This window comes from Fusarium redolens (assembly GCF_020744475.1).
Source record: "Fusarium redolens strain MPI-CAGE-AT-0023 chromosome Unknown BKA55scaffold_21, whole genome shotgun sequence".
In the NCBI taxonomy this organism is placed as follows: domain Eukaryota; kingdom Fungi; phylum Ascomycota; class Sordariomycetes; order Hypocreales; family Nectriaceae; genus Fusarium; species Fusarium redolens.
This window is the reverse complement of record NW_025763684.1, coordinates 794,229-811,038: the sequence shown is the minus strand read 5'-3', so window position 1 is coordinate 811,038 and position 16,810 is coordinate 794,229. Positions and strand designations below refer to the sequence as shown.

The 16,810-nt window shown below is 51.0% G+C and overlaps 1 protein-coding gene across 1 annotated transcript; it reads right to left on the bottom strand.

Moving 5' to 3' along the window:
- Positions 1–2,347: 2,347 nt before the first annotated feature.
- On the bottom strand, positions 2,348–9,926 carry BKA55DRAFT_715160 (uncharacterized protein; the record flags this gene model as incomplete). The annotated part of the gene is made up of 3 exons (XM_046200872.1): positions 2,348–5,558; positions 5,622–9,324; positions 9,443–9,926. The coding sequence occupies 3 exons, from the start codon at positions 9,924–9,926 to the stop codon at positions 2,417–2,419; spliced, it is 7,329 nt and encodes a 2,442-aa protein (XP_046043523.1). The 3' UTR covers positions 2,348–2,416.
- Between the last annotated feature and the right edge of the window lie 6,884 nt (positions 9,927–16,810).

Genomic DNA, 16,810 nt, shown 5'->3' with positions numbered 1-16,810 from the left:
AAAGAGAGAGATCCCTAACCCTAACCCTAACCCTAACCCTAACCCTAACCCTAACCCTAACCCTAACCCTAACCCTAACCCTAACCCTAACCCTAACCCTAACCCTAACCCTAACCCTAACCCTAACCCGACACAGTGCCGGCCGCTGATGATTAGCACTGTATGCACTGTGTATCCCTAGATACTGCCGTCGTTTCTTCACAACTTTCTCTTTCTCTTTCTTGCGCTACCGCGCCTCTGCCGAGTGCTAAACACGCGCTCGCGCGCGTACAGCGGTACACCCACCCGCCCAAAGTCTTAAAAAGTCCTTTTTGTCTTTTCTGTTTTGCACTATACTTATACCTAGTCTACGCCCTATTCAGGGCCGTGCGAAAATACACTGTATCGCACTGTGCAGACCCTCAACCTTCAACCCTGACCCCCCTTGTGAAACCCTGACTAACTAACCCAGATAACCCTCCGCGTCACCCGTCAGTGGCTTCCCTACTACTACCAGGCACTGGAGTCCTCACCGACAACAACTACAAAACTACTCTCAAGACTCTCCCTTCGGAGAGCGAAAAGTCTGCCTTCCCCCCCTTAACCCCAACAGCTGGCCTCTTACCTTTCTCGATCAATCCAATCCAATCCAATCCAATCCAAAACCTGTGCTTGTGCTTTAGACTTAGGGCTACGGGTAAAACATCAAAGCGATACCCCAGATGTTCCCCTTCCCTTCAAATCCAAGCCCCTACCTATCTCATCTCATATCCCATACCGGCAACTGAGACGAGATTAATCAGCCGCTTGGCCGCCCTGCTCATCCTACAGCAGCGAGAGCCTAGGTTTCCCTATTAGAACACCAAGCCGTGACTGCAAAAATCTCTTTCCAGTCTAATAGGGAACAGACAACCAGTTGATCATGAATCCATTTATGAATCGCCTCGGATAGGAACCCTCCGAGCTCAATATGCACTGCATATATGGGCAAGGCGACCAGCCAAGAAAAACCGCAGACGTCACTAATATCCCCCTTGGGCTACCCGTCTGCTCCCTTAATCCTAAGATCAATTGCCTAAACCATCACGGTAGTACAATTGTCTCTACAGCCCCGACTTGAGAGACATAGATTGGGGAGGGTCGACTGTGGCTAATCTCAACGGAGTGAAAGAGCCGGAGAAGAGGAAGAAGAAGAAGAAGAAAAACGAGAGAAAAAAGAAAAGAGAGAGAAAAAAGAGAAAAGGCATATGTTAATAATAAACTTAAACCCAATTGATTGAATCTGTCAACCTGATCGTCAACCCTTCTCGCTTCGCTGCTGTATATCCCCATATTCATAATATGGCCGCTGCTCTTCCTGTTCTGAGTTTGGCTGTAGTTGAAAGTGGAGAAATGGTCCGCTCCAAAATTTGGGGGACTGCTTCCCTTTTGAACCCGCCCAGCCAACCCTTGCAGCTACCCCTGCCCCCCCCCCCCCGGCCTTGGTCATCATCCTAGTTGCCGTAATTGTGACTGCAACGAAGCATTCTTCTCGTCTGCCGTTCAAAACGGGACATTAAGAAGGACGATATCCATAAGTTTTGTGACCTTATTGAGGAAATCGCTGTGCCTTTTATCTTAAAGGAAGATGCATCCACTCCCGGCGCAAAAAATATATTGCTGAGCCGGCTCGAGGAAGAAGGGACTCGTCGTGGCATGAAATACTCTGGGGAAATATATTGAAGTATGTTTTCGTTCGACTTGTACTGTTTAACACAAATACATAACTTTTCGCCCATCTTACGTGAAGAAATACATGTTGGAGTGGTGGTGATGATGCTGGAGTCGCGACGTGGTTTTTCCGAATATTATTACTGGTAATTCATTTTTTCAACACTCAACGAACTACCCTGTACCAAACAACCCATTCCGTGGCCGCTACGTATTTTACTCTTCAACCACCGTAAAGTACATATTCGACTTAGGCTATCTAGTATTTAGTATTGCGTCGGAGTTCTTTCCTTCACTTGGTGTGTATTATTTTACAGAATTTTTGGGTCGAGTATGATGTCGGTTTTGAAACATCGGTCCAAGTATGGTGCCGGCCAAAACTGCCTAATTTCCCGTTAAACCTCGACGGCTTATTCTAGCTGGGCAACAAACCTTGTCCAGGCTTTGGGACCTAACAACTTGCTTTTTTTATCCGTCGCCTGCTGCGATCATAACTTATGCACGTGTGCGCTACAAAGGTAGCCTTAAAATTGCGCAAGAGAGTACATCATAGTTCTCACCCCATCATGTACGCTCTGCATACGTTCACGCCGCCCACCCCCGTCTGGTTCGACAGTGCACCTCAAACTAGTGTTATCTTCGCCATAAGGATGAAAGGTAGCTATTGCACTATCTATTATGGAGAAGCCTCTGCCCGTCTTGACTGATCTTCACAGTGATTACTACATTACTCTAGCTTGGCTGTCATCTGATCTCTGACTGCCTTTCTCAAACGTTTTTGTGGCCTCCACGACCCATCCGTTTCATCTGTCTGCGCGGTTAAACTCGTGTCGCCTGAATGGATCGAATCCGTATTGGCAACAGCCTTGCCAGCTCGTACACGGCCACGCCGTCGGAAATATCTCCGGAGCCTTTCCCGCTCATCCGCTGTTCGTGGATATTTCCTAGCTAGTAGCTGCAGATAACGACATCCTCGTGACTGTGCTGCCAGATCTCTTGCAGCGTCTTGCTCGGCTTGTCGTGTCGCGGAACGCGAAAACATGCGAGATTGTCCGATTTCGGGTGTGATGCTCGCAACTGGAGAGCTGGGGTCGACATCGCCTGCCTCTAACAGTTCCTCGAACAATCGACTGAGTTCATCTAGAGTCTTATCCCGGATGCGTGTAACCATCCGTAGTTGGGGCGGATGGCCTCTCTCTACGACGGGAAAGATACAACCCCTGTTGTACGCCTCAACCGCACGGCCAAGTTGAAGTGCATCAATGTCAATACAGTCACGCGTGCTCCTGACTAAATCCCCGGCAGACCAGTGGTAGCACGGCTTTGCATTATCTGAGCTATTCACCCACCCAGTGATGCCGAAACGACGCTTGCATACCTCTGATAATAGCTGCGATAGATTATCTTGCACAGAGACGTGGCGATCTACGTCGTTGACTTTTCGCGTTGGCATAGCTGGTTCGTGGTGCCTTGTGGACTTATCCAATGGGGTATTATGGATAATCGAGGCCCAGGTAAGCCGGCGTTTGAGATTGGTAGCCCGGCTTTCCTTTGTCGTCGTTAGAAGCTCTGTGTCTGATGGCCAGGGCAGAATCCAATGCGTCAATAGCACAATCCGCCTCAGCTGTGCGTACCACTGTGTTGCGGCCGCCGCCCCAAGACCCATCTCCACGAGCTCGATGCTTCGACGAGTTGCGATACGGTAGGGCAGCGAAGCCCACCCTCTCCGACGCTTCATAGCCGTGCCAGTAGAGCTCGGCGAGAATAGGTCATCAAAGAGATCCTTCATGCTTGTCGACCGTATTTTGTTTCCGGCGACAAGGTGCGGTCTCGTGTGGCTCACATCACGTTGACGGTCGTGAAACAGGTTCGATAGCCCATCGTAGCATAAGCTTGGTGGACTAGACACTGGATAGCTCATCGACGCCTCGTCCGTCACATCAGAGCCCGTCTTCCAGCTAATACTCTTCAAGGCCACACGCCAGACATCCCGCTGAAAGAGCTCGATGACTGTGGAGTGCAGGTATTCGAGCCACAGTCTCTTTGCCGCCGCGTCGTCCTGCACTCGATATCGCCCTAGCCAACTCTGGGCTTGCCACATGCGAACGTGAACGTCTCGAATATCCTTGAGGACTCTCCATTGACGCTTGTAATCCTGGCGTAGGAGGTCGTTACCTACGGCGAGTCGATCGCCAACATCGGAAGCGAACCGCCAGGTATTCCAGTCAAACTTCCCTGGTAGCCACCAACCAAATCCGTGCGACTTAGACGTCTTGTTCAGACCTAGCCCTTCTCGCTCTACCTTGACGATCCGCGCTTCCCCACCCTCAACTCTCACGCGCTGCGTCGACGTCCATCTATCTCCCCAGAGTACCGATTCTTTCGCGATGAGGGAACAATCGTAGCTGAACCGAAGTCCACGAAGCGCTGCTGCCATAACAACAGTCTCGGGAAGTGAATATTTCAAGCCGGTCTGCGATTTTACATACTCAAATAGGAAACAATATCGATTGACGCTAGCACGGAGGAAACGGGCCATCGTTTGAGAAGAAACGGAGAAGAATGGATGGTCCCTCTCTTTATCTTCTTCATCATCGCCTGACCCATCCTGCGCGGGGCTAGATGAGAACATACCAGTGATACGCCGTAGAAGGGCCAATGATACCCTGTCTTCTGCACGTATACCATATGTGAATGGGTGATGTGTTGATTCTTCATGATGTATCTCATCATCATCATCATCATCCTGGTCGACAGCAGGAACGTTGCGATGAATACGGAGCTTGCTCAGACGGTAGGCACATTGTACTCGGGACTGGTGGGCATGTGCCCCTCGTGTGGAGTTACGTTGATCTCTGAGATACGATGGGTCTAGCGCCATGCTCTCGGTGTGGCGGTTCTGGAACGGGTACTGCTTAGCTGCATCGAAGGGAACTTTGATGAGGTTGTAGAACTGGCTATACACGAGACCGTTTCGAAGCTCCCAGCTTGATGAACTAGGAGTGATGGTCATGTCTCTCGCATCGCGAAGAGTGACAAACGGATAGGTCGTCCTGCGGATTGGCGGAGCCTGACGTTTGCCCGATTCGTCCTTGCAAGCGTCTTCCTCACGATGATACAGCCGATTTTGGATCCGGCTCCACTGTAGCCGGCGACGCCAGAGCCTATCCATGCAGCAACGGCGCCAGATAAGTACGCGTCCATGTGGTCCTGTATCGGCCGGCGTCATCTGGCGGCCGATGTCAATGTAAGTGACATCCGGATCAATGTACGCCTCGTCAACCGCAGAATTCCAGTGGTGCTGCCACTCCGCGAGTGCCGACTCGAACGTGGGCCGCATCCATGTCAGTTTGGTGTTCTTAGCAGCCATGTAGAGTCGCAACCCTGCATATTCAGGCCAGAGAGCAGCCCTGGAATGTATCTCCTCCCATAAAGCTGCGAGGTAGCGGGACTGAAGCGTGACGTAGAAGTGCTTGCGTCGTGACCCCGGCTGTGCGGCCGGACCGTCTCGTCTTTTCGCTCCGGTAAACCCATCCAGTTCTTCTTCCATATCGGCCTCATCTTCCTCCGCCACCGCCAGAGCTACTAACGCTTCCCGGGGCGCACTGCAGTCCGAAGACGCGATGGCATGTGTCTTTGGGATATACTGGAGTATGTTATTGTCATCGACAACAGCTTGTATGGCGGGCAGCATCACCTCCTCGTACCAGTGCACGAAGTTCTTTTTGGGAATACAGGTCTGGCTGTAAGGATCGGAGAGCTTGCCGGAGAAAAGGGCAGGGAAGAAGGCCCAGATGAACGTATCCGCAAGGCCAATGACACGTCCAAGGCAGTAGTTGGGGACATTGTGGAGGCGAATTTTTTGGGATCTCCGCGCGGTAAGCTTGAGTACGTTATCAATATTACGTGAGGCATGATGTTATTTTCGAGACCTAAGCGCGCGCTTTAGACGTATGGGAGGTTTCCATGACCCGCTTGAATCGGCAGAGTCGCTATCACTTGTATTGCTCTTTACGCTCTCGCTCTCCCTCTCGACAGATTTAGATTCTATTGTGTCCTCGTCTGCTGTTTGGTCACAGTTAAGGGCAGACTTCTGATGGCTGAATCCATGCCGTGTCATCCGGTTGTTAGAGCCAGTGGAAGACTGACTTAAGCAGGGGATCGTGCAACCTAACGGCATAGAGCTGTTCCCAGCTTGTTTGTCCATGGACTCGGTCTGTACGATCCTGATGAGTTCGCTAAATAACTGATCTAACTCCTCAAGTGTGCTATTACGTATACGTTTCACTAGCCTCAATATCGGTGGTCGGCCCCGTTCAGCAAGGGGGTAGATCTTCCCATTGCTACAGGGCTCAACAGCTCGACCAATGTTGAAAGCATCAACAAAAAGTGTAGTAGCGGTACATTGAAGAAGATCATCAGGGGTCCAGTGAAAACGTCTGTCCAACGGGTCGGACTCGGGTGTCCATCCAGACGTTCCGAAGCGCCTGGCTGATGTTGTGATCATGGTTTCACAGAGCTTGTCTCTTATTGTGATCTGGCGTTCCCTGTCCTCCATAGGACAAATAGGTACGGTAGAACGACAGCTGTACAGACGTAATAGATCGGGAGTGGCGTAAACAATAGAGACCCAGATCAGTCTCCGTTTAAGGCCTTTCTTGCGGCTCTCCTTTGTGGTAGAAATGATATTTGTAGTGGATGGCCAAGGCAGTATCCAATGTGTCAGTAAAAGGAGCCGACCAAGCTTCATGAACCAACGAGACGCTTCTGCGCACCCTAGGACTTCACTTATGACCTCAAAACTGCGCCGCACAGCAATACGATAAGGAGTGATTTTATGGTATTTTCGTGGTTCAAGTCGTCCTTCATGGAGATCAAATCCCAAGAGGTCACATACAAGGTCCCAGATATCCAGTGAACGAACCTTGTTACCCGTCAGAAGATATGGTCGAGTGTGACTGATACTCCGGCGTCGATCGTGGAACAAGTCTTGTAGAACATCGTAGCAATAATCTGGGGGGTCAGATTTAGAGAATTCAGTGGCCGCCTTCTCGTTGAGGTCAGAACCTGTCGTCCAGTCGAGGCTCTTGACGGCTTCGGACCAGACGTCGCATTGGAAGAGCTCGATCACAGTACTGTACAGGTACTCAAGCCAGATGCCCCGATTGACTGGCCGTTCTCGAACTGAGTAATGCTGAGCCCACTTATAGGCCTGCCACATGCGTGCATGGACATCACGAATGTCCTGAATAACCCTCCATTGACGACCATAATCGCGTTGTATGATATGGTGGTTCGCAATAATTCGATCGCCAACATCATTTTTGAAGCGCCATTTATCCCAATCAAATTTACCTGGGAGCCACCAGCCTAGCCCATAGTCCCTTGAAGATTTGTACAAGCCTAGACCTTCTAGCTCTACTTCGTCACCCTGCTGCTGATCGTTTTGTGGTGTAGTACTGCGGCCCTGTCTCCATCGATCTCTCCACAACAATGGTTCCTTTGCGATGATACCAGACATGCTGAAACGGAGGCTACGGAGCGCCATTGCCATAACAGCAGTCTCTGGTAATGAGTAACTGGGTCCAGTCTGAGACTTGATGTGCTCGAAGAGGAAACAATACCTATTGATATGGCTATGTAGGAAGCGTGCCATGGTTCTTGACTGTATGGCGAAAAAAGGTGGCTCCAGGTCGGGCGTAACCTCTTCATGGACAGCCGAGACGGCTGTCTGCGAGGGGGCCAAGTGAGGGAGTATACGTTGTAGAAGCGCCCAAGAGAGGCGATCCTCAGCTCGAACGCCATATGCGAACGGAACTGGGATCTCGTCTTCACCATTTGGAATCAAGGCAGCTCGAACCCGAAGTTTGCTTAATCGATAAGCGAGCTTGAGAGAAGCTTGATTTGCATGACTTCCACGGGTAGACTTTTCACAATCAGCGAGGTAGGAAGGATCCAGAGCCATCTTTTCGAGCTGGGGGTTCTGAAACGGGTACTGTTTGGCGGCATCAAAAGGAATCTTGACGAGGTTATAAAACTGGCTATAGAGGAGACCTTCACGAGCCTCACGGCTATTGTGGGTGGGTGTGATTGTCATGTCGGCCGCGTCGCGCGTGGTGACGAACGGGTACTCAGCTTGACGAAGGGTTGAGACGCCACATTGACGTGGCTCAAAAGACTGTGAGTGGTTATGTTCGTCAGGCTTCGCCGTGTTGTACTGACGACTCCATGCTTGTCGCTGCCGCCATAGTCGTCTCAGACAGCAGCGGCGCCAAATAAGGACATTAGACTCAGCAGCAGACCCAATTTGAGGGGTATATTGACGACCAATGTCGATAAATGTACAGTCTGGATCGAGGAATTTCTTGTCAACAGCGGCATTCCATTGATTGTCAAAATCACTGAGGGTCTGAGCGATATCCAAGTGCATGTATGCAAGCTTCAGGTTCTTCGCCCCCATGTATAGTCTTACGCCAGCGAATTGTGGAAATGCTATTATTCGCGATTGAATTTCCTGCCATATCGCCCCAAGGTGTCTGTGTTGAAGTGAGTATGAGAGTGCGTTGCTCCTTGTGCCTTGACCAAGCACATCCATACTCGCATTTGCACCTGTAAGACACTCAGTGGAGATACCCTCCTGTCGAGCGCGTGACGTAGATTGAGCGACTCGGCGGCTTGGGGGAATGTACTGGAGTATGCTTGGATCTTGAACTGCTGCTACAACCGCTGGCAATAGGACCTTATCATACCATAATGTGTATTGCTCCTTGGGAATTGAAGTCCGCTTATAGGAGTTATCATGTATGTGGCGATGGCACAAAGCAGGGAAGAACACCCAGATGAATGTATCTATCAAGCCCTGAACCCGTCCAAAGCAATAGTTTGGGATATGATGTAATAGACGTCGTTGCTGGCAACTCCCTCGCGGCTGAAGATTGTTGCGATGAAAGCCTTCGGTAGGGATGTCGAGGCTGATGTGAACGTCATCCGTGAGGTTGAAGATAACATGTGGTTGCGGGTACCACTGAATACCCAACCTGGCGACAGCCAAGGACGAGGGGAAACTACATATGCTGTCGACGTCGTACGTTTTTCGGATGAAGTTATCTGTAAAAGGCTGTGCAAGGCGATGTTTGGCTTCCAAGCAAAGACTCGGTGGTACGCCACCGCATAGAGATCCTTCAAGAGCGATTTGGCAAGCTGCCCTGTAATCACGTTGACGCGAGCTTGTGTGCTCTTGTGAATTAGAATTGTGAGGCAGGTTATTACTGCAAGGATCGTCCGCCGAAGAAGCATGATCGAGAATATCAGAAGTGGGTTCAGTGACATGCGGTAGGGGGTCATGGCTATGATCATCATTCATCAATCCATCGAGCCGAGCGATAACATCTTCTAGTGAGTCACAAGAACGGTGGCAAGCAGTCTCGATTAACTTCCCGTGGTCTGCATCATGTTCTTCTCTTGAACAGCTTGGATGCATCATCCACTCCTGAGCAAGATGTTTCTCGAGCCTCGGGATTGGGTTCTCTGAAGGCGGCGGATTTTGAGGGCGGTGATTGGTAAATTCGGGGATGCCATAGGATCTATCCTCAACATCATGGCCATCGGCGACGTCATCAATATGGTGAAGAGAAGCTATAATCAGGGTCAGTTATGCGGGTTGTAGCCAGGACTCGAGATGGTGCTTCAAGGGATTTGAGGCGAAACCATTCTTGACAGGCATCTCGCACGGGAGTGAGATGAAGAGACTTACCTGAATGAGGGATAGATTGCGTGCCCAGGCTGAAATGAGTCGTTTGTTCTTCTATAACTTGGCGAGACTGGGGCGTTGCATTACCCGTATGTGGATCATCATCCTCCACAGATGGTAGATCACACGGTCCTTCAGCTGAATCCACCTCTACGCCGCTTGGTTCGTGATCGATCAAAGTAGACTCGACCGGCAGTGGATCTTCATCTGGTATGGGAATGTGGAGTTGCGACTCCAGGTGGAAGCCGGTACTCGGGTCCGTTGACGATGCAGCTGGTGACTGCCGAGACAACGTATGGTGGTAATGCACGAATTCTGTTTGGTGCAGTTCGGCGGGCGGGAGAGAGGGCTGCACGGCTTGCTGATGTTTTCGTTCGTAGTATCGTTGTGATCGTACGCGCTGCAGAGCACGCTCCCGAGCGACCCGCGCTTCTTCAGATTCTGTCTTCCTGGGTCGACCACGACGTCTAGGGGCTGGTTGAGACATTATCTTGCTTGATCTCTGATGGCAACGGAAATGGGTTCCATAACATTAAGATCTGCGAGACGCGTCTTCTGGCTGGGCTCGTAGTTTACATAATCGCGTTAAAAAAAGCAAAAACAATGAACAAGAGCGCGGCATCCTTCCAAGGTGCTGGCGCCCAATAAGGCCCGGCCTTACAAACAACCTCGAGACATTTCTTTTTAGAATTATCGCAAAGAGAGCTACGCACTGTAAGTCTTTGTACGATATTTTGCACTAGCATATGACTCCCTATTTCGTCAAGGCTTGAGGACTCAATGAAGCTACCAGGCCAATTGAATGGTAGCTCTCCCCCTCGTCGCCTTGGATTTTAGGGTAATAGGTTTCAACTGATCAGGAAAGGTCGCGAAATTGTGTCACCAGGTTTTCGCGCTAAACCAGATTGAATTAATCGTGAGCCAAGACTTTCAAAGTGGGTCGTCGCTATACCTATTTGAATTTATCGTGAGCCAAGAAATTCTTTGTCATCAACCAACTTGACTAGAATCAATCGACTAAATATTCTGAATCATCATAACTTATTCCACAGACTTGAGAAAAATCGGGGTCTAGTTTCATCAAAATAAGCTTGTCTCGCTCTATCATATACTTGGCTTTTGGCCCATTTTGAGAAGTTTTTGTTCTCTGAACTCACGCATCAACCCTAACCTCCATATCCCCATATGAGTGGCTTCTTCTGCGGCGGCGCTACGCGTCGTAAGAGGATATCCTCTTTGAGCCACGCCGCTAGCTTGTCCGGCGTTACGAGCTCGCCGTCGGGCCAGCTATAGAGTGAGCCGTCTGCCGCAGCCCGGGGCGTACGGCACCAGGCCTATAGGTTTTCGTCTGTTAGCCGTCCATGGGGCTCCTGCGTAAAAAGAGGGAAGGGAAAGGGGGAAGAGAGGGGGGCGGCCGGGGAGGACGCGCCTTCCACTCCCGCTGCTTCGCAGCGTAACTCCGCGCCGTGTTCGCCAGCTGTTCGTCCTTCTTCGCCCGGAGGGCGGGCCTCCGGGCGGCGCGGGCGCGCTCGTCTGCGGCCGTGTACGAGTCGTCCGCGGCCATCTCGGTCGATCGAGGCCTTTCTATGCGGTGTCGTTTTTCCGTCCGGAGCTAGATAAGTTGCGGGGGACTTATCAAACGCACTTATCAGGCGTCGCGCACACGATTTCACGGGCCGCCTTTTGCGGTGGATAAGTTGTCACGTGGTCTAAGCGAATTACGACGTAATTGCGGGCACCATCGATAAGCAATTCCCTTCACAAGGCGATACTGAAATTGCATGACAAGACGACATCAAGTCATGTTCAATGATCTTAAGAGTTATAGTGCATTTCATTACGAAAATCGCGCTCACGACCTTATGCTACATCTCGCAGCATTGGACTCCAATAATAGTTCCTGTCGACGGGGTAGCTGACTTGTACAGCTCTCTCTTATGATCATCATCTTAGTTCCTTCTTTCTACCAGGTAAAGACAGTCCGAGACGGAGAGTAAGTGTCTCTGAAGAAGCTTCAAAGATAAGAGTGTCGGGATGCGTTTGCTCCTTGGTAACTTTGCCATTCGATTGACTCCTGTGAAGTGCTCATTTTGTGAGATATAATGAAAATTGTGTGCTTCCGTAATGAGCAGCTTCTTGAGGCTGCATTCTCTTATTATGTAACAGCCCGTGATGTAATGATCGTCATGGAATTGAACTAGCCATCGATTGTATGGGGTAAGATCTGACCGTTTCTTCGCCAATCCCAAGTCGCGTTAGCTCTTTCAGGGATAGTACAATTAACCTTCACATTTAGCATGAGCAGCTTGTTCTTATTACCCCTTTGAGCGGCACGAGGCTCCAGACAATCTTTACCGGCCTTGTGGCGGAGGTGCGATTGTCGAGCGGAAAGGATAGAAGATTACTTCACTGCATTTTTAAGTCGAGCACTGGGGGGAAAGGGACCCATACACGAGACGTACGGTTCGCCTCATAGGCCTGAGTTATGCGTATAATGGCAATCCGAACCGACATTTCCAGAGTTTGGCACGCCGATGGTTGGTTGGTTGGTTGTATTCCTACTCGGTTTTAGCCGCTTTTTAACAGCAGCCATGCCCGGCTAGTGGGGTTTGGCCGACAGCCGAGACGCACCGAGTATTCATCCGTGCCGCCCCACTTCGCCAGACATCAAACGATATTTGGCCAGCTGTCTCCAAACTTCCCACTTTCTCCTCCTCCCTAACTTCTATCTACGTCGGCCGGCCAGCTTCCATAGATCGTGGTTTGAGATACTAATGTACATGTGTGTTTTGCCTCCAGCAAGGCGGACTGTCCGCCTCGTGTGCGGGTCCTTTCTACCTACAGTCTCCCCCCAGTGCTCAGCTTTGTCTGGTCAGGAACTGATCCTGAATTGCCCAAGGATCTGGGTTTGCTCCATAAATTTGACGACTTTTGCTGCTACTTTGCGCTCGCTCAGCAGTGTTCGAAGATTTTGACGTCCTGGACATTGTCCTAGTTCCAGGTTTCGGAGTGCAGAGTGCTTCCTGCACTGGAGCAGAATGTGAGCCACTGTCTGTCGCCCTTCTCTGCAGTCGCATCCCGGGTCCGTGAACCCTGGTACTCTTTGTCTGAAGAGGAAGTCATTCATCCCGATCTTCTCGGTGCGAAGTTGAGTGTATATGGCGCTCTGCCTCTTGGCGAAGTGCTTGTGTGGCTGTAGTACTCTCGGTGTTGGTTCTGGTGTGTGCCGGAAGGTTGCCCTACCCCTAGTTTCCTGATGCCATTGTGCTTGCCATCTCCTGTTGACAACTCTGCGCGACCACATCTTCAGTGTGGCTTTCAATGAGCGTAATATTGGAGGCTGCTGTGCCCTTGGACCTGGTGGTCCTCTCTGTCTCCATCCCGTGGCTTCCTTGGCTGCTCGATCGGCAGCTTCGTTACCGTATATCCCCTTGTGGGCTGGAATCCATCGAACCTCGACTGGTAAGCCTTGCGCCCGCAGTGTCTGTATCCTCTGTGTGATGTCTTGGAGAAGGTAAGATCCTGATTTACCCCTTGGCCTCGCTACCGACCTAATGGCTGCTTGGTTGTCTGTGTAGATCATGACTTTCGTTCTGACGTTGCCTTGATCTCGATCTTGTTGAGCGATCTGGAGAGCTAAGGAGACCCCCTGAAGCTCACCGGCGTATACTGTCGATACAGTGTCTTCACCCATATAGGCGCTCTTGGCTTGATTGGTGGTGGTACATACTGCTGCTGAACCCACGTGACCGTTGATACGACTTCCGTCCGTGTATATGTGTATGGCGTCAGGCTCCTTTTCGATGCTGTGCTGGTGCCTTGACCGTGCTTTCTCGGCATTCTCCCCGATGAACGTCTTCGGGCCTATCCACCATGGGGCGACGACGTACGGGGTAATTACCTCTAGTTCCTTGAGACTGAATCCTTGTTCTTCTTGTATGGCCTTCTGTATCGCTCTGCGTGGGCTCATTCTGATGTTCCGCTCTCGTATGCGGTTTGCGCGACGTTGTTGTTCCTGTTCCCCAAGGGTTTCTGTCCCGAGGGTGATTCTTCCTAGACACTCGGCGTTGTGTTTCCAGATCTGGTGCTCGACGGGAAGGAGATATGTCTCGACATCCAGGGCTGGAATTGATGTGGCTTTGAAAGCACCAGAAATTGCCCTGGCCGCTCGCGCCTGTAGACGTTGTAATTGCTCCAATGTCTTGTGGGTGTACGGCGTGTTCCGTGTTTTCCAGTTGGCGTTCGACCACGCGGAGCACGCGTACATGATCTGCGGCAGCACAGCACCCCGATAGATGTTTCTCATGTCATGGAACGTAAGGCCCCAGGTCGAGCTTCCCAGGCTATGGAGAGCTGAGATCGTCCTTGTCGCCTTCCGCTGTACCTCATCTAAATGGGGTTTCCATTGTAGTGCAGAGTCCAGGATGAGCCCCAGATACTTGCAAGTCTGCTTTGCGGGGATCTCACCCCATGTTGTGTGTAGCGGATGCTGTGTGTCTATTCTCGTCCGTGCTCTAGTGAAGTGTATCAGCTGGAATTTACTAGGCGAAAAGACTGATGCGTGGGTTTTCGTCCATCGCTCTGCTCTTTGGAGTGCCCGTTGGAGCTTGGTGCAGGTTTCTATCGTTGAGCCTCCCCATGTTAAGATAGCTACGTCGTCGATGAATCCAGTCGCAGTGGTTTCCTCTTCCAAGTCACATTTCTCGACAAGGTCTGCGTTGTAGAAGATGTAGAGAATGGGTGAGAGGGGCGAGCCTTGTACTGTGCCTGTTGAGACTATGTGTCGTTCTGTTTTGAATCCATCGATCGAGATTCTAGTGTATCGGTCTTGAAGAAGGCTGGCGATCCACCTAACCGTCTTCTCATCAATCCTTCTCTTCCGTAGGTTGTGTAGGAGCCGCTTGTGTGATACGTTATCAAAAGCGGCAGAGACATCAAGCAGGAGAAGGCTCGCCACTTGCCCTCGCCCCCTGTTCCAAGCTTCGTAGATCTTGTCGATGATGTGGTGTATTGCATGCTCGGTTGATCTCAACTTTCGACCTCCCATGTGTGTTGAAGGGAGCAGGTTGTGTATCTCTGCCACGTAACTTAACCGATCTGCTATAATGGCATCCATGATCTTGCCTATAGTGTTTAACAATCCTATCGGCCGGTATGACGCAGGGATGGTGTAGTTATCTTTTCCTTGCTTCTTTAGCACCACCGTCGTTGACTCCCTAAAGTGTTGGGGACAGTATCCCAGATTGAGGCATTGGTTGTATATCACCGTTAAGTGAGGCTTAATCCATGTCACCGCCAGCTGAAGTGCCTTGTTCAGGATACCATCAGGGCCAGGAGCTTTGAATGGAGAGGCTTCTTGTATCGCTCGCTCTACTTCTTGTTCTGTGATGGGTGGCAACGCTATTCGATCCGGATATGTTGAGCCTTCGATATCGCCAAGTTCAGCTTCCCGTGGGGCGGGAAAGAAGGCCTCTCTGAAGATTTCCGCCTTCTCTGCTGGGTCTGAGACCATCTGAAGAGTGTCTGGGTTCTGTATCGTGGGTGTCACTTCTGGTGCCTGCGTGTTTCTGTTCCTGGCCCACTTGGCTAACTTCCAGAGGGCTTCTGGTGACTTTGACGCCTTCTCCACGTTCTCTCGATGCGCTCTCCTAAGCGCTTTCTTGATCACCCTGCCTTTGTTATTTCTGGCCGCTCGGTATGCTTCCCATGTTTCGTCCGTGTGGTAGAGGCTGTATATTCGTCTGAGACGCTTGGTCTCCGTCAGCGCCCTCGTGCATTCTTCATCCCAACCCCGTTTAGACTTGGGCGACCATATCCGTTGTGGTACGGCTTCATCTATCGCATTCTGCAAAGCTGTAACTAACTCTCCCACGTATCGGTCGAGCGCGCCTCGAGTTCTGGGTCTTCGCCGTGGCGGTAAGTTATTTACCATCGCAGACTTGAGTCTCTTTTCGTCTACCGTTTTCCAGTTTCTGCTGGGCTCTCGGCTGAGCTCTTTGACTGAGATGTCGAGAGAAGTAACAATCGGCAGGTGGTCCGAATCGTGGTCGAGGCTGCGATCAACCTCGCTCCTGATGACCCGGTCCGCCAAGCCAAGGGTCGCCAAGCAGAGGTCGATAGTTGCCTGTCTACTGCCTTCTTCGTACGTGATGGTGCCTGGCGCTAAAGTGCTTGTGAGGTCAAAATCTTCTATGAGCTCTACAAGGTCCTCTGCTTCAGCCTCCGTTCTGGGACCATCCGGGCCTCCCCACATCTCGTGATGTAGATTGAAGTCCCCTACAACTATCTGTTCTCTTTGCTGAGCTGAAAGGAGGATTCTCCGTAGATGAGGTAGTACGCTCTGCCTGTTTTCTGCTTTCCGGTCGGGATTGTAGATGTTGTGCAGTTTGATTTCCCCGGTGTCGTTCCCTGGTCCTAGGGCGAGAGTTACCGTGCAAATATACTGGCTGTATGATTCAAATTTCCATTTGGAGTGATCGAGTCGCTTGTTGATGAACATGCAGACCTTCGCTGGGCCCTCGCCCTTGCTCTGTGGATAACATAGGTGAAAATGATCTTTCGCCGGATGGTGTGTGGTGTCTGCAAAGGTATTCACCCATGGTTCTTGAATGGCGAGGATATCGAAGTCCACGATCTTCGGGTCCCGCAGTAGAGTGGCCATTACGATATCCCTTGACTTCCTTACGTTGTACTGTAGTATTGAAAGTGATCTCGTACAACTCATTGGCGGTTATCGACGTCCATGCTATCCGCTTGATATGTGCCGTGTGGTCGCATTAGGTTTGCGTCAAGGGCTTCCAGGGCTCTTCTAGTTGGCGTTATGATCCTATGGGGTCGTTGACTTCCTATGTTGACCGTGATCTCGTCTCCTACACCGTTGGTTGGGACTGTATTGCTTCCAGGGTTGACTCTCTTTTGTCCCCTCTTTGTCGGCGACCTGCTTCTTCCTTGTCGATCCTGCTGGGTGCGGCCGGGTAGGAGGGATGGTGCTCCCTCCCGCACGACTCGTCCAGTCGGTTCCTTCTGGACTCCCACCATTGTGTTTGCCTGGTTGACTGCCGCGCTACTTTGTGGAACCAGATGGTATCTAGGGCGGGCAGCATACGCCGCTTTGACTTTGGCCATCTCCTGCTTCCTGTCTACGCATTGATGGCTCCATGCTTCATGTTGACCTTTGCAATTTGCGCACTTTCGAGGTACGCTCTTGTCGGACTTGACGCAGCATTCGCGGGACGCATGTTCTTGAGCGCAGTAGCCGCATCTCGTTGTTGCCTTACACTGGGTTCCTATGTGGCCATATCTCTGACAGCTGAAGCATTGCCTCAATCGACACGACCTATCATACAGTTCGCACTGAAAGACCTCCCCTTG